At 52.6% G+C, this 24,139-nt stretch overlaps 1 protein-coding gene across 1 annotated transcript in view; it reads right to left on the bottom strand.

Annotated features, from left to right (window-relative positions):
• Positions 1–24,139, bottom strand: part of cacna2d2a (calcium voltage-gated channel auxiliary subunit alpha2delta 2a) — a 252,724-nt gene that overhangs the window by 6,201 nt on the left and 222,384 nt on the right. Inside the window, exons 15-37 of the mRNA XM_088915597.1 lie at positions 23,841–23,930; positions 22,204–22,269; positions 19,980–20,054; positions 18,459–18,533; positions 17,491–17,562; positions 16,751–16,822; positions 16,058–16,119; positions 15,029–15,105; positions 9,516–9,576; positions 8,068–8,165; positions 7,278–7,368; positions 6,700–6,762; positions 6,322–6,425; positions 5,252–5,350; positions 4,379–4,470; positions 4,008–4,055; positions 3,494–3,565; positions 2,643–2,795; positions 2,143–2,195; positions 1,948–2,003; positions 1,564–1,687; positions 1,075–1,184; positions 317–399 (exon numbers count right to left, since the gene is read on the bottom strand). Coding sequence (XP_088771723.1) covers positions 317–399; positions 1,075–1,184; positions 1,564–1,687; positions 1,948–2,003; positions 2,143–2,195; positions 2,643–2,795; positions 3,494–3,565; positions 4,008–4,055; positions 4,379–4,470; positions 5,252–5,350; positions 6,322–6,425; positions 6,700–6,762; positions 7,278–7,368; positions 8,068–8,165; positions 9,516–9,576; positions 15,029–15,105; positions 16,058–16,119; positions 16,751–16,822; positions 17,491–17,562; positions 18,459–18,533; positions 19,980–20,054; positions 22,204–22,269; positions 23,841–23,930 — 1,896 coding nt within the window. The remainder of the gene's footprint in view (positions 1–316; positions 400–1,074; positions 1,185–1,563; positions 1,688–1,947; positions 2,004–2,142; positions 2,196–2,642; positions 2,796–3,493; positions 3,566–4,007; positions 4,056–4,378; positions 4,471–5,251; positions 5,351–6,321; positions 6,426–6,699; positions 6,763–7,277; positions 7,369–8,067; positions 8,166–9,515; positions 9,577–15,028; positions 15,106–16,057; positions 16,120–16,750; positions 16,823–17,490; positions 17,563–18,458; positions 18,534–19,979; positions 20,055–22,203; positions 22,270–23,840; positions 23,931–24,139) is intronic.

Raw genomic sequence — 24,139 nt, 5'->3', positions numbered from 1 at the left:
ACACAGGTTTGGCTCGGCCTGCTTGGCCAGTGGGCAGCCTCCTGGCTGCAGGACGAGGAGCTCGGACCCCATTCGGGAGTGACCCAGGGGCAGCAGCAGGGAGGAGATGGGCTGGGGGAGATGCGTGTGAAGGGAGGGGTTTGTGTTTGATATGTAGAGCTAACTTCTGTAACGCCGGTGATCTGGTACAGCCGTGTGAGATGGACCTGTCATTGTTCCCTCCCGAACGTCGGTGAATAACTTCGGCTACTGGTGGGACTCCGCTGGAGCCACGGCAGGGAGGCCCCAGGAGCTGGGACGAGCCCTTTTCTCTTACCAGGGTGTTGTAGTCGAAGCAGGTGGAAGGTCCTTTCCGATACCGGGGCGTGGTCACGAGCTCGCACTCCTCCGGCCCTTTCGCTGGGAGCAGGGTTAAGGAAGCGTGCGGAAAAAAACATCCTCCGGCACATGCCGACAACACCACACGCAGAACCCCAGCCCGAGCACCTCTGTCTGGGAGCATCCCCAGGGACCGGAACGGAACTATAACTCATGCAAAACTATAGCTTCAGCTTACTAAAACAGAGAAAGCTGTAGCAATAATCCGTTTAAGACTCCTATAATGCTCCAACGTTTACCTCCCCAGCAACCCACCGGTCCAACACTGGTCTCTACCTGCAAGCCAAGCTAGCGGCAAAGCTTCAGCAACAGAATATCAGACAGCAGACAGGCCTGTGGAAGCAGGGGGAAAACGGACTGTGTCTGAGGATTTCTGAGACAGTGGGAGGTGTTAGGTAGGCAAAAACGTCTTTCTCCCTATCTTCTGAGGGTTAGTTCCTCCTTTCCATGTGAGCCCCTTGCCCAACACCCCTGCCTGGAAGAAGGACACCAAGCAGCCGGCTCATTCTGCTAAACAATCGCTCTGCACCTCGGGCCTCCTTCGGAATTTCCTAACCGACTTCATTAAACATCAAGGCTGGAGCAAAAGCCAGGAGACCGGCCCTCAGGGAAGCAATTCAGACGCCCCTTTGCCCGAGATGATCGGTGAGGAACACCCAGCACCCATGAAGCGCTCTCTGACCGGGGACAGGATACACCGCGTCTCGGCCTGGGACAGCTTCTCCACGACGCAGGGGCTGCACACCATCTTCTCCGCCACCACGAACAGCAGGTTGGTGCTGTTGATCCTCTTGGCGTGAAAGAGCCTGGAACGAGACCGACAGAGGAGGACGGAGAACAACGAGAGCCCGCAGCTCGGCCCACGGGCCACGGAGAAACCGATCGGCCCGTCAACGGGACACTTCAGGGACCGAGCTGGGGAGTGAGGAGCCCCGGACCTGCAGTTCATTCCGCCTGAGGGCAAGGCGAGTTTGCAGGCTCTGTGGATCGGGGCACTCAAGGCCGGCAGGAAGACTTTCTGGGCTAAGGCAGCAGGAGCAGAGCTGGACGCCCTCGTACTGTAGGCCCTGGGGTGGCGGTACCCATACTAAACTCTACCCGAGCCTGTGTGTGTGCAGACGGTATAGAGTGTTAATAATGATGCAGCCGGAGGAGACGGCACAGAGGGACCTCTCTTCTACACACCTGGAGCAGTTCCCACAGTCCAGGAAGCCGTTGTAGATGCTGGTGGTGTTGGTGAAGTAGAACTGCGTCTGCTTGGTGATGCAGCTCGTCTCCCTGGAGTCCATGCCCTCCGCCATGACATCGTCTGTTGCCGGGCAGAAGACACAAACCGGAAGTCAGACTCCAGCGCGAACGGCGTCTGCAGTCTCCTGGGATATTCAGGGCATTCTCTCTTATTTTAGTGGGCCTCACCTCACCGGTGTTGAGCCAGGTCGAACAGGCCAGCCCATACTGGCACTGTACTGGTAGGTCAGGCTATTCCCTATCACTTTAGGAGGCCAGTATGTGTTTGCTACTGGGAGGAAGCCAGCATGCCCCTGAACGCAGAAAGCAGGGAGCACTCACCTGTGTTGAGCCAGCTGTTATAGGCCAATCCGTACAGCAGCTGCTGAAACAGGGACCTACGGGACGACCACAAAACAAAAGGATGATTCATTTTCCGAAAGAGTCGGTTCTGAGGTGAAAAGCGGCGAGTCGGTCTGCTGCAGGGGGTCGTCTCCCCGATGTCATGCAAAGGAGGGAGGTGACGATCCTTCTTACCAGGCAGCAGCTGTGGTCCACCAGGCCAGACTGAGGAAATCTGCCACTGTGGGCTGAATTCAAGAAAAGAGCAAACCTTAAAAAAACACGTTCGGGGCCAAAGCACTTCCTTTAAGGATAAACACGGGAGCGAGAGCAAGAGGTGAGAAAATGAGTCACGTAGTCAAGGGACATACGCGCTTTTGCCTTTGATTCAAGTTTTCAAAATCCTGCAAGGCCCTGACCACGCCGATCTCTATACAAGGAACAGTGAGACACGAACTAGAGGAGACAAGTGGAAACTACATGAGGTGCGAGTAAAACTGAGAACAGGAGGCGCTTCTTTACACAAAGGGTGGTGGGGGTGTGGAACAAGCTGGGCAGCCATGTTGTTGAAGCCGATACCCTGGCTTCCCTCAAGGCACAGCGGGATGGGATCCTGGGATCAATCGCTTACTAACTACCAAACGAGCTGCATGGCTCACCCCACCACGCGCGGCGACGTCCGTAAGGCCACTCACCACGAAGACGCCTCTGGGCGCCGCGCCGGTGTTGCTGTTGGGGGTGGGGGCGCAGACGGACTGGTAGTCGAAGGACTCCTTCCTGTTGTAGAAGGAGTTGTTGTAGAGGGCATGCATCAGGGCGTAGTCCACCTCGCTGAAGAACATCCCGATCTGAAGGGAGGGGACACACACACACAGTCAGCTCTCCCCTCTCCCACTGCTCTGCGCAGTCTTGTAGCTCGTGGACGCCCGGGTCCACGCCCTTACTAAAGGTTACTGTAGTCAGCTTCACAGTAATTTTTTAAAGCATTTAATTCGCTCACTAATGGTGATCACTATCATCATTATAGCATTAATATCACTGCGGATTATGCCATAGCTCTGTGCTTGCTTGACATGACGTGTGACTTCACTGTCTTTCTGCATAATTAACTAATCAACCAACCAATCAATCGATCAATCAAATAAACTTTTCTCAGCTGCTCTCATACAGCAATAATGAGCAGAGGCAGCTGCGACACACAGATTTTGAAAGAACATTCTTGCTGGTGTGACTGGGTTCAGTCTGAAAAGAAAGCCCCCAGTCCAGCAGGCTGTATACGGACTTAACCATTTCAACATTCAGCTGACTCAGTAAAAACAACTTCACTGTGATCTTTCAAGCAGGTCGCTCGTGACATGTAGAAATACAAAGGTCTCTCAGCTTAATTGAACAAATTTTGCTCCCAATTTTACACTCCTGGTGTCAACCAGGATGAGCTCCAACCAGACATTTCAGCTACTTTTCCAGGCCAGGAGCGGTTCGGCTACACTGGAGCAGTCCGTTCTGGGTGGGAAGAGGCTGGCGGCCAGAGTGTGGGATTCCTCACCTTGCTCCAGTGCTCCCTCTGATTGGACATGACCAGGAACCCCCCATCGTCAATCAGAACACACAGCAGGTCCTGGGGAAGACAGGACAGTGAGGGGGCGGGGCACACTGCAGCGACTGAGACTGTGGTCCCTCACGTTGTGCCCAGAAACCGAAGATCAGAAACTGCTCAGAGCTGCAGAGCTGTGGATCAAGACTGAGTGAATTACAATACACGATACTTCACATTATCAGCAGCCTGGAGCAGGGGTTACAGCTCTAGGCTTTTAACTTGTGTGGAAGGGGTAACAGCTCTAGGCTCTTGACTTGTGTGGAAGGGGTAACAGCTCTAGGCTCTTGACTTGTGTGGAAGGGGTAACAGCTCTAGGCTCTTGACTTGTGTGGAAGGGGTAACAGCTCTAGGCTCCTGACTTGTGTGGAAGTCAATCTGTATAATGTCATCAGCCTGATGTTAAATGACAAGAATAAATAAACCAAATGGCTATGGTGAAATGAAGGAGAAGCGTGTATCTTACGTCGCTGTTGACTTCACAGTCCATCTCACAGCTGCTGGAGAGTCCGCACTGTGAATGAGAGAACAGCACGGTTGTGTTCAATTCACCGCAGGTGAGAGTGTCGACATGCTCAGGTCAAAGCCTTCCTTCCTTCCACTGGCACAACGAGCACAGTAATCCTTAACACAGCACCCATAACGCCCTCCTGGCTCCGAAAGCATCGGTGGGCTACCAGGTCTCGGATGGGTGAGATCTGTCCGGTCCGACAACCACATGCAACTCCGATGGCCCATGTTGTTTTAATGTCGGCTCTCCGGACCTCTGACCTCTGACCCCTGACCCCTGACCTGTGGGCACACGGGTGCAGGAGAGCATGGGCGTGGGCGGCCTACCTTGCGCGCGCCCTGTCGGCCGTCTGACTGGTTGCTGGCCAGGATCTTGAATTTGTCCACCCAGGCCTCCAGGTCCAGCTTCCCTCCCACCACTGGCGAGACGGGGGAGAGAGAGAGAGGGAGCGTGGGAGAGAGAACAGGCACAGAGATACAGGGAGGTCCTGTGAAGTCGCAGCCACCCTTCCTCGTTGGCCCCATCAACCCAATTACTAGCAGTGGATAGCAGCGGTCAAGGTTGTGGACTTGTTAGTGGGAGGTTACAGGTTCACATCCCAAGTGAGACACAGCTGTTGAACTCTCGAACAAAGCACCTCGCCTGGCTTATTCCAGTACAACACCCAGCTGTATAAATGAGTGCAAATCCAAAAGTTCCTTTGGATAAAAGTGTCGGCCAGATAAATTAGTAGTAGACGTGCTTAGCTTTCACTATTTCTTCTACATGCATAGTACAAGGGGACTCCTTGTGACTGACTGAAATATCCAGCCTCAGAGGGTCTAAAAGTTTTCAAATGCTTTTTCATATTGTCAGAGCAGCTCAGCTGAACCTGGGCTATTCGTCTACCCTGGATTCACTAAGCCTTGCTTCTCTGGCAGCCAGTCGACTACAGGCAAGAAGCCAGGAAACCACATAAGAGCTCACGTGGTGATGCGAGACAAGTTACAGAACGAAATCTGTATAATGTGATTGATTGATGGTTTCTGAGCTTAAAGTGTCAACAGATATTTACTGCAGACAGGATCAAACCGATCATGCTCTAACCTTATGTGTATTTCACCCACAGGACCCGGTACAGACAGCCCCTGTGTGTTCTGCACTGTATGGGGAAACAGGGAAACAGACCAGGGGAAAAAAAGCCAGAGAGCGCCCCCTACCTGCTGGTTTGAGGACCTTCCCACCGATGTTGACCTCTACCGCAGTACTGACCAGGATTTCTATGGTGTCGTTTTCGGCAAACATGGACTTGTAGCCAGCTGTGAGGGACAGGAACAGGACAGGGCTGGAACTTGCTCAGGGATAACCACTTCATTATGAAAAACAAGCTGTGCACAATTCAGGCAGCCAGACCTACAGTTTGACTCTGGCTATAACCAGCTGGACACTAAAATATGCACTCTGTGACTGGTGCTTAAGTCCCCACACCAAGTATGTATGTATGTCCTTTAAATACAATTGTTCTGCAGTATAAATTCACTGGTTTAATTACAGTAAGTTTTGTCTGTCTTGAGATTGATTGTAACAGAAGAGGCTGGCTGGGGCTGTAGTTGGATTATAAAAAAGGCCCTTGTGAATGACTGCATCTGGAGCATAGCAGCAGCAGAAGATACACTTGTGTCCCCGTTTTATTTACTCTCCAGAAGGGCCTTCGGCAAATTTAAGCTCATTTGAAAACTTCCCGGAGGTGCAGGGAGAGTTCTCCCACCCCCACAGCTGTAGCTTGACGCACGGTGAACAAAGGCAGTGCAGGGGTCCCTAAAAGACTGAGTTTGGGGTGAGTGGGCTTGAGATTGTGTTTAGATACTCAGCAAAGCAATGGTACAGTAGTACCTGTGCAAGGAGTGCAAGGACGCCTACTAAAGGTTCCTCATTGGATGTAAAATCATGACGATCCTTTCTGGAGCGCCCTGGGATAGACGTGTCCTGATCTCGATCAAAACTGAGCTCAGGTGCTTCTCTAGCATCGGTATTACAATCTGGCTGTAGATCTCGATGTTTATGTAAAGAGCAGAAGGGTACTGCATTGTATTTGGACGATGGGGCTACTGAATGCTCTCTCCAGGAGGCTGCCTTGGTCCAGACGTGCTCCTCGGCCTTTCCAGGGGAAAGGCCTAGTTTGGCGTCCCTCAGACTTGTGCACCCAGTGTCCAATTCAAAGCGTAATTCCCGCAGGTCAGAAACTGGAGAACGGGGAGACCAGGGTGGGCGAGCTCCCGAGGATACGCACCGTCCCTGTAGGGCGCTTTGAAGATGTAGCCCTTGTTGTCCAGACTGCGGCGGTAGTAGCTGGCGTTGAAGGGCTCGAGGTCTTCGTCCCAGGTCTCTGCAGCCCTGCGCCGCACGGACAAGAAAAGCACAGAGGCGAAAGGGTTGAGGTCAGAAGCTCGGGGGCACGCCGACGCTTCCTCATGCCACCTCATCTTGGTTCCTACCAAGATGCCCCTCTACCTTTACATTGTCTTTAAGGCCCAGCCAACTGGGCAACGGAGGCAGGAACAGAACGGATCCTGCGACACGAACCCCTGTAGCTGCTGCATGCCCCCAAGCGCGCCCACAATCCTCCGCACGATCCCATCACCCCCCTCGGCAGACGCAGGAGACTCACCTGTTAGGGAAGACGCGCGTGATTCCTCCATCCGTGGCAGCAAAGAGAGCCAGGAAGCCGTACCTGAGCAAATCGAGCAGAGAGAAGAGAGAAGAGTTTCCCAGACGTCTGCGAGGAGCCGGAGGGGGGCGGGGAGGCGGGGGTACTGACTTTACCGTGCCCAATCTTTGGCATTGTCGCCGTGGTGCGTAGCAAAGCACCTTGAAAAGCACGAGGCTGGGGCGCTGCGGGAGGTGAAAGCAACGAGCAACCCGTGGCAAAAGGGGAATTGTGAAAATCGGAGGCAGTAAAGTGTTTTAACGCACAACAAAAAAAAGAGCCTTAAAACAGCCTAAAAAAAGGTTTCTGAAGCCCGACAGGAAGAGAGCACAGAACGGTAGAAGGGCAGAGGCAGAGGTTTCTCTGCGTTTCCTCAGAGGGGCCCAGAGGCATCTGCAGGGCCTTACACCCATCAGGACTCCTACATGATCGGCAGCCATGCAAGGGGGCTCGGGGAGTGCAAGAGGAAATGACATTGAGGCAGGAAGACAGGACAGGGGGGACGTCTTCCAGGAAGGGAGCTGGCGGATCCAACTTACGTGTTCAGATCCCAGTTTTTCCACACCTTGTTGACCAGCTGCCTGATGATCCCAGTGTCCAGAATCAGGTTGTGCAGGAGAAAGTTGTCGCCTTTGATGGGACAAAACCCAGATGATGACAATTAGAAAAGGGAAAAAGATAAACTGACACCCTGGCTGTGAGGAATCACAGAAGAATTAAACAGGACACCGCGCGGCTCCAAGACAGAAGTGAATAATTCCCACATTTTGACACACATGGGATGAGAGAGAGGAGACAGGAAAGGTGAGAAAGACTGAATGTAGGGCAGCAGGAGAGGAAGGGAAGTAAGTGTGAGGAGAACGATTACAAATGATTCCTTTTATCCCAAGGGATTCCAAAATGCTTAACATTATGGAAGGGACCTTCAATTCACCAGCAGCCCCACTGCAGCCCCACAGCAGCACAGGGGGAGGAGAGAGGAACTGCTGCACCAGGTGAATGAGGGGAAGCTATAGGGAGGTCAGACAGTATAAGACCAGAGGGGGGTTTATCCAGGACACCAGGGCTCACAGCCCTGCTCTTAAGAAGAGGGCCTGGGATCTTCAGTGACCAGGGGAAAGAGCGCCGCCTACTGGCCCACCAGCAACACTTACAGCAGCAGCCTGCTTTACCTTGGAGGCCTCCAGCCCCAGTACTGACCCGGCCCGGCCCTGCTCCTTGCTGGAGGTCTGGCGAGGTCCGGCGAGACCGTGACGGTGCTGTGTCCGAGTCCGAGTGCCAGAGGAAAGAGCGGAAACAGAGGGGAGAGAGACAGGGAGATGCACTCACACTGCTTGGAGTCCGGAGTGACCTTCTCTATGAGGGCGATGAAGTTTTCCAGGAATTCGGTGTTGTCATCGGAGATCTGCAGATCCTTGCAGTATTCCCTGGGAATGCAGGGCATGGTGGCACAGGATGGGGAGAGGATTTGGTTTGTTTTTTTTTGTGTTTTTTTTTGTTTTTTCCCACGACAAAGAGATAGAAGAAACAAACAAAAACGACAACAACAACAACAACAACAACACAAAAAGGTACGCGTTTGCCTCCCAACCCTCCCTGGTCACCGGGACACTGCACCGCTGGGACAGACATGCACTCGTTACACGCACGCGCTCTGAGCACAAACGGGCCGAGCCACGCCCCTCTCATCTGGGCTCAGTGGCCCCCCCGAGCCGCAGTCTGCCACGCCCCAGGGCATGCTGGGTGCCGGTGGGCAGGGTATCTGTCCAGCCCGTGGTTCACCCCCTGGCGTAGCGTGGCACGGCTCGCATGGTCACCCCCATGGCACAAGCGACCCCGTGATGCAGCCGCGAGCGAGTGAGCGAGCCACGCTGGGCACTGGGGGAAGCATGAGCCGACAAGAAGACTCGCTCGGCCCACTGCTCACGTGCAGTCGGGCCAGGACGGGACGGGACCCGCCCCACGCTCACGCCCATGCACCCCGGTCAGCTCGTTGACAGAGATGAGCTGGGGCCGGCGGCGATCGGCTCGCTCTGTCGCCGCCATGTTCACGGCCACGGCCTCAACGGAAACGCTGCCGCCACCACCGCCAACAACAACGACAAAGGGGTCTGGGAGGGCACCGGGCACCGCACAGCTGCTAGAAACAGGTCCGTGCAGGTCCAGACGCAGACGCTCGCGCCCTCCTGCTCGCTCCGCACCGCACTTGCACACAAAGCCTCGCAGCATGCTGGCAGGCCCATTCCATCTGCAACCATGCTGAGGCATGCCGTCCCACTGGAGACTGGGAGACTGGGAGACTGGGAGACTGGGGTGGAGGGGAGTGGTGTCGAGGGTGGGAAAAGGATGGGAGCTGTGGGCTGTGGAACTGTAGGGTTCGGGTAGGGGGAAGGGTCTTTGAACGGTGTGTGAGATCCCTTTATCGGTATGATCCCTTGACATAGAGCACTGTGTCACACTCCTCTGGATACATCCATGGCACAAAATTAAACCAGATTTAAGCAACGACAACGACGACGATGACGACAACAACAGCAGCGACAAAAGAAAAGGAACAACAACAACAACAACAAAAAAAGAACTAAAACCGAACTGGAAACCAGTGGCGAGGAGAGCCTCATCGCGATGGGCGCGTGGGGGGCAGGGGGGCAGGGGGGGTGTGGCGGGTGGAAGACAGGATGGCAGCTGGCAGGGTGGCGCGTGACGGGTAACAGAGCCGACAAAAACAAAATAAGAGGCACTGATGGGAAGAAAGCGAGCAGTACACACACAGCTACCTGGGAGCAATGAAAACGTGTCCTTCGGACTCAAAACTGTCTGGCTGCAGAGATTCAAAATCTGCAATAGAAAGGCAACATTATCTGGGAAGAGCCGTCGAGTGGGCATGGCGTCGTTCATCAAGAATAAGAGCTACTGGTCGACTAGCGGGGAGAAAAATTTAAGGGCTGAATTTCATGTCTTAAGACGATGCCGGGGAGTGGTCAACCAGTTAACATTTAGGTTTCATGGAGGGAAAATACCCGTTAGCCAATATGTTGCCAAACATGATGCATAATAATTTGAGCAATGCATGGTTTTACTGAGTCCTTTTGCAGTCGTCTTCCAATTGAAGAATTAAAGGAAAAAAAAAGATGATTGATTCCTTCAAATTAAGACAGCAAATGCACAGCAGGGGTTACAGAGAACTGACTTCCCTTGTGTTGCACTTGACAGGAAGTGAGCTGTCCGAGATATATCCACCAAAAAAGTGGATTTTTTTTCATCAGGCATCAACATGGCCAACTGTTGTGGAGTAGGTGGGTGGGGCAAGGGTCCTGATGGAGACAGTCACACCACAGACAAGCAGAGAGGACGTCTGCCCAGGAAGTCAGAGCTGTGGAATCGTGGGAAGTGCAAGGCATTGAGAAGGTTATGTTCAGGGAACCAGTTTTATTTTTTTTAAATCTTTTTCAAGAAGCATTTTAACTGGACAAGAGAAAACAATCTTTGCAGGAATTAAAATGGAAGGCATTCTACATGCTACCAGGACAACCCTCTTTCCACAGCTGATGAGCTGTTCGGCCTGAGGCACCATGCTCAGTCCAGGTCCTGATGGCCTTCATTATTTTTTGTTGTGTTATTTTTTTTTAAATGATTTTAATTGGATTGGCATGTTAGGATTCTTAAGAGATGCAGGAACCTGTTGAAGTGCTATCTGGACTTCACCTTAAAGCCTGCCATTCTCGGGACAGCGCTGCAGTGCACGACCTGGCCCACCTGCCGATGAAGATTTCACGACGTGAATCGAGGAACCGTGCTCGTCTTTCAAATCAGCCTCTCCCAACTAGACGAACGTTGGCCTGGCGGCGCAGAGGTATCTCAACGACGGAAACAAATTGTGTCAGCAAGAAAAACAACTCATTTCCCTTCTGCTCCCTGAACTCCTCCCGCATCTTCACACTGCTCGCCAGACAAGCCGCGCAGGAGAGTGGAAGTGGAGTTTTTTCAGCGCTGGGACAGAAGCTCTCAGGCTAAGCTGCAAAAATCAAGGAGTCTGTGTTTTTGGTCACATACAGAAAAGGCCTTCAGAGACACACTGGGCGCCAGTCAGAGTGCAGACAAGTGGAGACGTTGCCCAGCTTCAGAATGGCGCGAACTTGCTGGGCTTTTCTTTGTTCCACATGGGGTTTCAGCAGCCGGCAGAAGCCTGCTTTTCACTTCAACGTAAACACAGCAATCAAATCTCAATCTCTGTCAATTTAAACTGGCATTCAGGCGCAGGCCATTCCAAAACCGCACTCTTCAGAGGCAGTGAGGAGGGCCGTCTGTCACCAAGAGAAAGAGGCCGTAGCCTAGGTCTTACAGTAATTGATTAACATTTAGCACCTGTTTGTGACCGGAGGCAGGTGGGTAGGTATTGGCAAGGGGGAGGGGGGAGGTTATTTTATCCTGTTCAGAACCATCTGAATCATTTAGAAGACAAGAAGGTGGTATTGAGTTTAGATCCTGGTGTCGAGGGAGCTGCTGTAGAACTGGGCCCAGATGTTTTCCCGCCCACAATGCAATGCACTTCCCGGACTGGTTCTGGTCTCGGCGGGGCGGCTCTGGATGTCTGTGGTGTGATGGCTGGACCGGGACACAGAGGGAACAGGGAGCAGGGTGGGGGATCTGGGTACAAGCCAATGAACACAAGGGTACAGGAGGAAGCCATACACTGGATTGACACGCCACGCGGCGCCCCTTTGCAGAGCTGAGATGCGCCACAGGTAACGGACCAGGCGAGAGCGGGGGTCCAGCTGTGCTTTGGTCAGGGCTCCCACGCTGTTGCTCAGAGCAAGCTCCGTACGCTCACTCTCTCTCCGTTTCTGTCTCTCTCAGAGGGGAAAGCACTGCTTGCTTTTCATCGTCTACGGAGAAAAGTCCCTCCGGATGCTGGGGGATTTTCCTCAGGTGTAGGGTTGCTTTTGTTTTTTTTTGTTTTTGAGGGGGCGGTTTGGAGGGAGAGTGTGGTGGGTTTTAAAAAACTGCCGGCGGTGGAGGAAAAAACAAAAATGGAAGATTCACGAATGGGGCAGCTCTGCCCAGCGTAACACAAAGAAGGGTTGACCCAAACCGCTGATAAGAAAGACACGGATTGTGGGTTTAACCTACGCTAGAGACCGAACATCTCCGATCTGATCACAATCTGTGCACACCACAAGGAGGGGGTCACAGGTCACCACTGTGGGCTGAATACCAAGAGATTCCTCATTAACCCAGCTGACTGGGCAACACTGGTACGGAAATGCCCTTTTCCTCTTCTCGAAAAGCAAGCAGCTCGACTGCATGAGTTATGAACTGTTGTAGGCACTGGCTACAGACCACACTGTTGCTTCCTAATGCTATTTTGTTTTAAGAGAGAGGTCTCTTGATATTCACTCAGTCGTGGCTGCATACCATCGAATGCATAACTTAGAGCATCTCTTGTTGTAGTCGACGAACAAACAAAGGGAATAATTAGGAGACAGAACTGGAGATTAGGAAAGAAAACATCAGTGGGCCCACCAGTTTTACACTTACTGTAAGTCCCACATGCTCCGTTCCACATCCCTCCTCTAGAGGGCGCTCCTACCCTTTTCTGTTATTGATTAGGTTCTATGATTTCCCGGTGTGTCTCGTTTGTATTTTGGTTTAAAAGCCTAGCGGCTCTGCAGCTCCTGGCTCGGCACCGGAAGACGGACGTCCGAAGGCCCGCCTATCCACCGGGCCTGGAGCACCATGAGGGCATAGGGCCTTCACCCCAGCGTCCTGACCTCCGAGCCCGGGTCTCGGAGCGCCTGGTCCCGTTAAGGTTTGATTTCTCTGTGGTCCTGGTCTTGGTTCCCCTTCCCGGGGATTTTAAGTGTCTTCGTCCCGGATGGATCTCCCGGTTCATGGAATATGGCCTGTGCCCCGACCACCCTTCTGGACCTCCCTGAACTTGGCTGCTTTCACATTCCCCCCCCCCGCACACCGGATCACCGCAGTCGCCGCTCCCTGCCTGTCGACCCGCCCTAACCCAGCTCTGTCTTCCACTGATGTCCTTCTCCAGGGTCCAGGGTCTGAAACTACGCATTTCACGGGACTCAGAACCGGCTCCCGTGACAACATGATTCTCACCAGCACAAAAATCACGCGGGAGGGAATGGCTCCACCACGCGACTTTGCTCAACCTGCTGACTGGTGAAGAGACCCCTTTCTGCGGCAATGCCCGCTACAGACTGCACTATCCAAACGAGCAAGTGTCGCGCCTCCTGAGGAAGCAGAAGCTTGCCCTCCTCGGCCTGCGGGCCAGGCTCAGTGCCTTGGAAAGATGAGAGCTGCACGGGTCAAGATACTGAGCGCAGAAAACACCTTCCCGACGCCCAGTGTAGGGGGGTCGGCTTGTGACCTTCCTCTCTGGTCCCGGACACTTAGGCTGTGCCGGTTTATCTGGGTTTCACACAAGCCGGACAGAGAAAGGAGTGAGAGAGAGAGATAAAGGAGAGAAAGAGAGGGAGGGAGGGAGGGAGAGAGAGATGCCAGGAGAGGAGGACAGCGAGAGGGACACGTAGTCAGACGTGACGAAGTCGGAGCATTTCACACGGGAGAGAAGGGGAGGTGAGAGGGGAGGGGAGGAGGAGGAACAAAACAAAGGAAACACACTGAAACTGCAAAATTAAAGCAGCCGAGTCTTTTAGTTTTTACAGGAGGTCGTTTTTGGATTTGTTTTTTTGTTTTTTTTTTTGGCTCCAGAGAAAAGTGTGAAAACTTCAGCGGAACTAGGGGTGGGGGGGGGGGTATTCTGTGAAGTGAAGGAGTCCGAACGGGAGAACTGACAAAGCCATCGTGCAACTCTACAGACATGTGGCCTCGCGGAGGAGTGGGGGCGTGGGGAGAGAGGAGTGAGGGGGTGTCGGTGGGGGGTGGGGTTCTCGTAGGCAAGACGGGCAGGAGGAAGAGGAAGAGGAGGAGGGGAGGAGGAAGACGAGGCAAGCAGGCTTGGGACGGCGAAGGAGGGAGGAAGTGGGTGGGTGAGTGAGGACAGGAGAGGAAGTCGGGGTGCAGGGGGAGAGAGGGGGTGAGGTGTGGGGTAAGTGGACCAATATTGAGTATACTTGCCCTTGTTAAAGATGTTTTGCACTGTGTGAGTCCATCAGAGAAGAGTAGGCAAGAAAAAAAACAGGGGGTTCGGGTAGGAAGGGGTCACAGACAATATTTTATTCAATTACTATTTGAATAAAAATATTGTTTTCTTCAAAAGAAAGTAAATCAAAAACTCAGTCATACTGAAACAGAAAGAAAAGACAAAAAGTTAAAGAAAAAGAACGAAAGGAAACGATATCGAGAGAAAAACCGCCACGCCCAGGAAATGATAAAATCCAACTTGACGACAACAAGACGTGACACTGGAAAGAAAAGTCTTCAAACAGAAATGACACCAGATCCAGTAGCAAAAACCCCCACAGCAGCAGCGAGAGAGAGAGAGAGAGAGGAGAGAAAGAACGAGAGAAGAGGCACCCCCCGCCCCACCCTCTGACCCCGCTACTGAACAGACGCGCCCATGCAAAATAAAATGTCAGGGAAGCAGGGAGGAAAGGGGGGCTCTGTTTCTTTCTTGGCCGAGGAATGATTCCAAAGCCGACAGGCAAGCAGCAGGTCAGGAAAGCGGAGCAACACAGCGCGCTAGCGACCGCAGCGGACAGAGAACAGAAGTCAAAGGAACAACTCAAGAGAGGAAAAAAAAAACCCCAACTCAAAGCAGAACGAAATCAAAGAGACGCACACACACAGAGAGAGAGTGAAAAGCATGCGAGTTTTCACAGCATCGTAACCTTCCGATATGAAGCTGCTTCAGAATCATTGCATGGGAGAGAGAGGCGAGAACATTGCGCAAGAATAACAGCACACAGTAACCAGTACAGCCCCCCCCCCCACCCCCAGCCCTGTCGTCGTCGTTCACTGGTAACACGTTCTCCTGCTGCTTTCACCTTCTTGCTTTCCGTTTTCTTCCATAAGAGAAGAAAAACCTCGCAGAAGATAAAGCGATACTTGGGATGGGGCAGTGGAGCTTGGAGAGGGGGGAGGGGGGGGGGGGATTGGCGTGTCTAGTGCCCGTCCGGGGTGGGAGGAAGGCTCTAGTGTTTTCTTCTCCCTTTCTCTCTCTTGGCGGGGGCTCGTCTCGGGCGGTCTCGGTGTTGGGCCGAGCCAGCGGCGGGGAGGCCGCTGGCGAGGGTCAGGGAGAGAGCGGTTGAAGGGGGGGGGGGGGAGAGGGGTTGAGAGAGGCGCGGGTGGCGACGACGCGGGTACTTACACTGCACCTGCAGGATCTGGTCGCTCACGTTGGCGCGGATGTAGTATTCGCTGTAGGGAGGCAACACCAAGCCGAGGCTGCAGGGGTGACAGATGTGCGGAGGAGAGGGAGAGAACAAGACAACCCAGTCAGAACGGTACAGTAGCGCGCAGTTTAGTCCCAAAGCACTCTCCTGGAACTTGAACTTGAACTTTATTGCCATATGTAACTGGTACCTGTACTGGTACAACAGAATTCTTACTTAGATGTTGTCCGAGGGGCAGAAGCTATTGAGGAATCTGGTGGTCAGTGTCCGTATGCTTTTGTATCTCTTGCCTGAGGGCAGTGGGGTGAAGAGCTCATGCTCATGATCATGATCCCTTGCCCTCCTCAAGGGATCCTCGGAGTGCCCTCCCCCGGCTGGGTCCTGTCCCTGTCCTGGGGGGCTGGTGCATCCACAGGTTTTCTAGATCTCTTTAAAGCAGCAGCAGCACATCGCCAGCTGGGAGAAGCTGGTTTAGAACAGGCTTGGAATGAAAACCTGCAGACCCCCCAGCCCGCCTGGACCAGGACGGGACACCCCTGCCCTTTGCAGACAAAAACAAACCGTGGCAGGACAAGGCACACAGCCTCCAAAAAACATTCCACCCAATCCTGACTCTTCCTCATCTATCGCAGACAATTCTCTGACGACGAGCTTCTGCCCCATTATGTTGTCCTTGAAACCATGTGACAAGATCCCATGACGCTGTTGTAAACATGGATCGCTACGAATCGGAGCCCAGGCAGTGGAGTTTGAATCTGTACAGCTCCTCCATAGAGTCAAGGGGCTGTCCTGTTCCTGCTCAGGGCCCAGAACCGGTCTCTGGACAGCGTGGTGGGGCTCAGGCCACCGGCCGCCTGCCCTGAAATAGGGAGACAGACAGGACCGGGACCTCCGGCGGGGTCCGGCCAGCCTGTCACTGCCCTGGGCAGTGAGCGGCACTGCTCTTTACCACCCAGCCCGCGGTTTAGCACAGTGATCCCCATCCCCGAGCCCAGGCGCCTCACCTGTAGTCTGTGCCATTGACAGGTGTCCAGGTGTATGTCCGTACAGCCTCATCGATGTACCTCTGTGCGGAGAGACCAGAGAAGCCCATTAACCGAGGCAATTCAAAACCTTCAAGAGCCGGACTCCGCTATACGCTTGCTGAGTAAGCAGTGTAAAAGAACTTCACGTCTTTCGGGGGCAGAAGCGGGCAAAAGGCTTATGTAGAAATACACTGCTAAGGAGTGTAGTTATAAAAAAACTCCAGCGGACTCTACTCGTCTCCCTTCATCATTCGTCTATTCATCTTAGAACGCCCGCTGTGTAGAAGACTTTGCCTGAATGATTTGGACTCGGTGTTGTGCACTACGCAGGGGTATTTCCGAAGTGTTTTCAGCTCAGGTAATGCCTGTGCTACAGAAGCAGTGGTGTGCCAGTGGAGTATGCATTTCACCTTTCCAGTCACTAGTATTCTCACATTAGAATCTTTCTGCTGCGCACGTACTGTACAGTACATGCTGTGGGACACTGCTCTGTACTGTGGATTTTTAGTCCTTTATTTTGGAGTAAAGAACGTCATATCAGCAACACTAAAAGAAAAGCCAAGTGCAATGATTTGTCACTTCTAAGGGGTCGGCCCTCTGCAGGCCAGGGGTCATACACCAAGAGGACTGCACCCCAGGGGTACGCAAGAGTGGGGCGAGCTGACGACTTGCCTCGTCCACCGACTTGATGAGCGTGGTGATCCTCTTCTGCCCTGAGTGCCCGTCGATCATCTTTCTCCGGATCTGAAAAGAGAACGGAGCAGACCCTCAGCCGAGATGCTGAAAGCCCCCCACCGGTTGGGCAACGCCAGCGGACATCCTCCTTCTCATAAAGCCAAGGGCCGGCCTAGCGGTCAGCACGCGCCCTTGAACATTCAGACAGGACGTCACTCAGCCTCTCGTCCTCCCTGCTGGCTGTAATTCCTGCCCGGGCAGCTGGTTCGCACACACAGCACGCCCTGAAAGAGGAACTCCAGACCTTCTGACAGTGCTCGCCTGTAGTTGGCGGGTCATGTCACACCAGTCTAGAAATGTCCGATCTGCAGGACAGTCCCTTCTGGAAAGCAGCTCTGCCTTCCTGCTGTACAGTTTTATCATGGCAGCCAGCTTGACACACTACTGTTTTATGTCTTGTTTTATCTCCTGTCTTGTTTTCACACTACTGTTTTATCTCCTGGGCCCTGGGCATGCCACGCCAGCTTTTCAGGTGAGCTCTCTTATGTAGCTGTATGCTTAATTGACCTAACGATTCTTCAATTGTTTCCACAAGGTTTCACAGCATACTTCAATTTAGTTCAATTAAGGACTCGATTAAGTGAAGAGCCCAGCTGGAAAGCTGGGAAGCTCCCAGGAGACGGAACCCCAGCGGCACTCCATGCTACTGCACTGGTGTGGGGTGACCTGGATCCTACCTCCTCCTTGTTCTTGTCCTCCAGCTCCGCGTCCAGGAAATCCAGGGTGACCGGCTCTCGGAAGTTAATGATCTGGGGGGGGGGGGGGAAGAGAGGGTGAGAGGGTGAGAGGGAGGAGAGATCCCGGAAGAGGCAGGAAGAGGCCGAGGCCGAGAGGGAAGACGAAAGGGACATGGTGATGTCGGGTTCTGGTCCTGCGTGCTTGCAACAGCTATAGACTGACACATGCAGAGAGGACAGACAGACACATGCAGGCAGGTACAGTACATACAGACAGGTATACTGTATACAGTACTGTATGTACAGATAGATGCAGACAGCTACAGTATATAAATATACAGTATATACTGTACAGACAGGTGTAGACGGACAGTATAAATATACAGTATATACAGACAGGTGCAGGTGCAGACAGGTACAGTATATACAGTATATACAGTATTACAGATAGATGCAGACAGGTACAGTATATATACAGTATATACAGACAGGTGCAGGTGCAGACAGGTACAGTATATACAGTATGTACAGATAGATGCAGACAGGTACAGTATATAAATATACAGTATATACAGACCGGTGTAGACAGACACAGAGAGGACAGACAGACATGCAGGCAGGATACACACATACATTGATACATTTTGCTAAAAGTAAAGCTCTTGGCAATCTTTAGGGATGTGAAGGAATACATAAATGCAATTCTTATTGTTGTCAAAGATTCAAAACACAACTACTCTGGGGAAAAAAAGCAATTGAAGCGTACAGAAGACTTTTTATCTTTAAATACCCTCCTGCATTTCAAACAATTTGAAATCTAACTTGTCTTGACAAAACATGTCAATAAAAAACCATTGAAATCTACGACAGACTTGTGTTGTAGACAGGCAGACCCCCCTGCATGAACTCAGGAGCTGCACTGTGATCTCTATCACAGAGAGAGATGCATGCTGACTACTAGATGTTACCTTGGGCTGCAGATTAGGGTGTAGGAGCACGTAGCCATTTGGATCAATGGCAAAAATGTACCCATTGGCTCCCAGCTGGAAAGACAGGAAAAAAGCAATGGAAATCAGGATTTTAACTTGGGAAGTTTGATACCGTTCGTCAGTCCCCATTCCAGGACTGGACTAACTGCAATACAGTTAAGCGCTGTACCATATATTCAAATCTGGCTGGAATTTGAAAGAGATATAAACCCAAACCCCAGATCCTTGTGACCATGTGGAGTTTCTGAAATTGGGCCTTCAGCTCATAATCGGGTATTTAATTTATTCATGTTCAGTCAAACAATGATCTCCACAGTTAACAGGGTGAAACCAGTTGAATTAGTTTTGATGGTCATATCAGTGTCCTTATAAAATTTAATTTTAAAATATATCCTTCTTAAAAATGTCTAAGGCAACTGCAACTAAAGTTTAGAGTGGTTCAGCCTTGCTGCTTGCATCGTCTCAGAACATGAGCACAAGATGTACAGCACACCGTTATCTGTATATCGTTAGTAACTGGGCCTGCGATGCAGGAACACCTGTCCTGATAAAACTGCTTCTGCTCTCAGTCAGCATCCATTTAAAACGTGCAAATATGTGTGCACAATCTTAAGATAATGCTTTCAGTTTTTACAGTCCACACCACAGTGCCTGATACAGACTGGAACTAACGTCCCCATTAGAAAGGGACATTGCAGGGATGTAGTTAATAATATCCAAAGCCAGGATCCCCAAGTCTATGTGCTCTTTTTTTCCTTCAGCGGAGACAGACAGCTGTCTGCATTTGTCATCTACGACGAGCTGAACAGCCGTGCCAGCCGGCTCCAGTACCGTATGTTTGAAACTCTTTGCTGGGATCCGGAAACCTTTCCGGATGCCGGCGTGCCCGGGGGCTGCCTGCCATGTCGATCCTCTCGGAGGAGGTGTGGTTGAGAAGCGGAGATGTGGTGGGTCACCTCCTCCTGCCCGTGCCTGCAGGCCGGCGGACAGCCAGGCAACAGCAAACCCCTTTCCCTCCCGCCTCTGCAAGGGGTTAGGACTTTGTGCGCTGTGCTGCTCTTTATAAAAGGGGCAGAAACTCATGGTGTGGAATGAGAGCATTCCTCTAGGGATTTACCATTCTGCACAAGCAGCACTGCTGACACTGTGCCACCCCGGGTGGGGGCAGTCAAATATCTACCCCTCCATCCCCTTTCTAACCACTTTGTCCTATACAGGGTCGCAGGGCAGCCGGAGCCTATCCCAGCAAGCAATGGGCACAAGAGAAGATACACCTGGACCAAGCCATGCTGCCTCTTCATCCATTTCAGCACTGTGATTGCTTGATTTAACCATTAAATAATCTGATTCAAGCTCTGGCTGTGCAAAACACTTTTAACAGAATGGATAGAAAGCTGTGGTGCTGCCTTTCTCCTGCCCCAGACTCTGTGGATTGTCCCCCATTGCAGAGCGTTAGTGCGGTCTAGTCTAGCTCCCTGCATCTATCAGCACCGTACGTACGTTGTAGCGTGGAGTCAGCTTCTTGATGTCGTTCAGAGGGATGTCCACGCCCATCACCCCCAGGATCAGCTGGTTCTGAAACAGACAAGCCAGGCCAGGGGGGGTTAGACTCCAGACTTCAAGACAGCTCCATGGAGGATGACCAGCCCACTCCCGCCCGTCCTGGGCCAGCGATGGCACAACGAGGGGACAGGGGGAGAAGGGGTGTGCCCCCCCTGCAGGGGCGAGCCAAAGGGTCCAGACAGACAGCGTCCCGCGTTAAAGAGTTTCTGCTCTTATCCAGCACAGATTCCCGCCAGCAGGATCCTGCCCTTCGGAAGGTCGAACCCGGATCACACAGCACACACTTCACCTGGAGGGGCGGTCATGGCAGTGCTGCGTCTCTCTGTGCTTCATGCTCTCACAGCTCTGTTTCAGAGCTTTTAGACCCGAGTGCAGCATTTTACGCAGTATTTCAGCTGGGGAGCTGCGTCAGCAGGCGCAGGCTGCAAAGGACCAAGTGACGGGTTTATTCCAGGCTGAGAAGAGGAGAAAGAAAACACAACGTTTCGGCTGTGGAGGCTTACACCCGAAGAAGGCTCCACAGCCGAAACGTTGTGTTTTCTTTCTTCTCTATTCAGCATGGAATAAACCGTTTTATGCAGCAGGTCAAGCAATTTCAACGAATCATCTCAAAGGACAGGTAGGCCTGTCTGGAACTGCTGAGATTATACAGTACCTCATCAGCAGACAGGGCTACGTCCATTGGAGTTTCATGGACTTCAAGAGAGATGACAACCGTCGGGGAGCTCGCAGTCCGTTGGTTTGCAGGATATACCAGACCTCGTGGGTCCGGTGCAATGAGTGTGTTAAAAATCTGGGAGGGGGAATTTCTTTCAAAGAGCTTTTCATTTCTAACACTCCCTCCCGGCTCTCTGCGTCCTCGGCCTCTGCCTTCGGCTCTTCCAATCTAAAGTCTATTTTCATTAACATGAAACCTGACCTTTTTCGTTCGGTACCTCTCAAAGACAAGCAGGCAGTCCCCCTTCCCCCTTCCCCACCTCTCCCCGTGAAGTCTCAGTCTCAGTCATCTCCCCGCCGCGCCAGCCCCCCCCCCCGGCCTGCTCCTTAGCTTTCCTCCGGCTCTGGGTCCCCGGAGCTGGGAGGAGGCGCTGCACCTGCTGTCCCACGATGCTGTGCGAGTCCCGAGCACCTCACAAGCCCCCGGCGGCGGGGGGGTCATGCAGCCTCAGTGCATTTCTTTGTCTGGCACTTTGAGGTTTGCCGTGATCAGGAAACATTCTGAGATCTGAACAACGGACTAACTTCACTTCACTTCACTTAAATCGCAGCTGACTTAGCGAGCTCCCCTCCCAGCTTCGCAAATTCCCGTTCAGAACTTTGCCGCACTGCACTTCCATCCTTTTTTCCAACCGCTTTTACCCACTTCAGGGTCGTGGGGGGAGCCGGAGCCCGTCCCGGCAAGCAGTGGGGCGCAAAGAGGGGTGCCCCCGGGCGGGACGCCGGCCCATCGCGGCACGTGGCACAGGAGGTGGGTAAGGCAAGGCGCGCTCTTCGGCAGGTACTCCGCTCGAACGCCACCTCGCCGTCCCGGGAGGACGGAGGCTCAGAGGGTGACCCGCCAGCGCCGCATCAGATCTCACCATTAACGGAGCGCTCAGCGGATGGCTCGAAAAGCACTTTCTAGGCTGGCGCCTCGTTCTTCGCAGGCCCTGCTGCTAAGAAACAGCATGGCACAAGCCGCAGATGAATATTTTCTACAGTAATTATTTGTTTCTAATTAATAAACAAACACATTAAAAACCATTATTTCACTGCCAACTGGAAAGATCTAAAAAAAAAAACCCTTGTCAATGTGGCTTCCTTGCCAGCAGGGGTCAGTGTTGCTCCAGAAAAGGACCGACAGGCTGGAACAGGCACAGCCAACAGTGCCAGACGAGCACGAGCACAGGCGAACTGCACTGAGCAGCCTTCGCCGAGGGGAGGGCGAAAAGGGCTTGGCAATGTACACGCCAGTTTACAAGCCAACTAAGAATTGGTTTTAACAGACATGCGGCACACAAAACACGTGGAGAACAACGAGGAGAGGCGGGGTTGTTGACATCATAGTCCTTCCTCAAAATTCACCTTCCCGTATAATATCAACAAAGTCATTCACGCTCCGGCAGGAAAAAAAAAAAGGTTTCAAACTCATGACAGTCAATTATTAGAGCTCTCTCTTTACCTGCGACTTGCCTTCCACGGTCAGGTTGAAGACGGGCATCGTCCCGGTCACCACCAGCCCCAGACCCTGCAAACACAACCCAAGAGAGAAGCTCATTTCTAGAGCCAATGCAATGAGCACATTGTTGTTGTTTTTTTAATATACTTCTGCAAAACTGCAACAGGGACAACACCCGTGGGGAAACATTCCCAGTTTAGATGCACAATAGTTTAAAAAAGGTAGGAGAGGCTGTCACACTGGACCAGCTGAACCCATAAGGAGCTGATTTAGATGAAACACCAGACAAACCATCCCTCCGGAACCAGGTCTGGACATCCCCGCTCGCTGGCTGTCTTTGAGGGATACGCTGTGAATTCTGCTGTTGAAGATTCTGCCTTTTTATTTTTTTAAAGGACGGACACTAACATGACCCTCCCATGAGCTGCTGGCAGACTCTGGACACTCCACTCAGAGCGCTTTCCAGGTCATGGGGATCCATCCACCCCCACCAGTGTGCAGCCCCACCTGGATGATGCTCCAGTCCGCCCCCCACACACCAGCTCTCAGTGGGGAGGAGAGCAGAGTGATGGAGCCAGTTCAGAGATGGCCATCTCACACGGCTGCCCTTCCCCTCCCCTGCTCTAAACCAGCACCGCAGCTCCTCGGGTGGTGCTACCGATCCTGGCAGGCATCAGCTGCAGGGCTGAGTGGCGGCCGGTGGCGGAGGCGAAGCCCTGTTCCCCTGCTTCCAGACGGCTTATGCAGAAATAAAAAAGAACCCCCTCTATCCGTACGGTCATCGTTTCCAAGACCCGCAGTGAAGAGAACTCGACCGGATTCAAAACTGTTCCTCCCTTCGTGTCTGTCCAGAAGACTCCTGGTGTACAGTTAACGCAGCGCAGACTCAGGTGTGAAAGCACGGCAGAGTCCGATACCCCAACAGGCATTCCTAGTGCTGCAAAAGCCTCCTGGGTAAATTCACTGAATGGGTCAAGTTCAAGTCATAAAATGTATGCTACCTCCTACCCTCATACCGTGTTGAGAGCTAAAACTGTCATTAAAATACAAACAAATTTTGAAAAGGTTGCTCTGTTTCAGGGTTTAACTTAATAACGTTCAGGCGGGAACAAAGCGACGCTCTGCCTGACTTGCGGTCACTGTGGTCTGCGAAGCTCCTAACGCAGTGCACCAGCCTGAGAATAATGCCAGCAGCCTTGCTGTCTGTATGGTACTTTTCCAATAACACTTCTCCCCACTGAAGAAAACGTGTTCCAGGCCGTCTCCTCCCCCTCGATCTCCAGCACATTCCAGTAATTCGAACGATGAATCTCTGGCCTGTTTGTGCCAGAAATGGGATTTTTCTTTGCATGTTTTCGTCACGTGATAATTCACGCAAGTCACCTGCTTATCGGAGTAAATCTCGGATGGCGCCGACTCACCTTATCTGGGAATTTCACAGGGACGCCTGTCATTTACTCTACCAGCAGCCCAGGCAGGTGTGTGGGTTTAACGCCTTCAGTCCCAGCTAGCGTCTGGACGTCCCACACTCCCGAACAGGAAGAGCAATGAAACTAGGACAGGGGGCCATAACTTGCTTTTTCTTGGCGGTGGGGGGGATGGGGGTGCCTTGAAAAAGACAAACCTGAGTCTCGTCTTACCAAGGCGTCCTGGTAGACGTTGGTCCACTGGACCTGTTTTGCTTTGTTTCCCGCCAGCACCATGGGACGTCCCAGCACATCCAGGTACTCCTGAAAGACACAGGACAGGGGGGACCTCTCAACCACTGCCAGCTTCCTCACTTCAATAAGAGCTCCCTACACCGTCATCAGCGGCACAGCCAGTTCTTCACTCTCACACGCTCCTGGGCAGGCACCGCCAGCTGTCCATGCTCGCCACCAGTGTGGGCACGCCCAGCTGGCAGAGGCCTTCCCCCCCTTTTGGACCGGCCAGGCTCGGG

This window comes from Atractosteus spatula, chromosome 5 (assembly GCF_055471065.1).
Source record: "Atractosteus spatula isolate fAtrSpa1 chromosome 5, fAtrSpa1.hap1, whole genome shotgun sequence".
Taxonomy (NCBI): domain Eukaryota; kingdom Metazoa; phylum Chordata; class Actinopteri; order Semionotiformes; family Lepisosteidae; genus Atractosteus; species Atractosteus spatula.
This window is presented reverse-complemented; position numbering and strand designations above follow the sequence as displayed.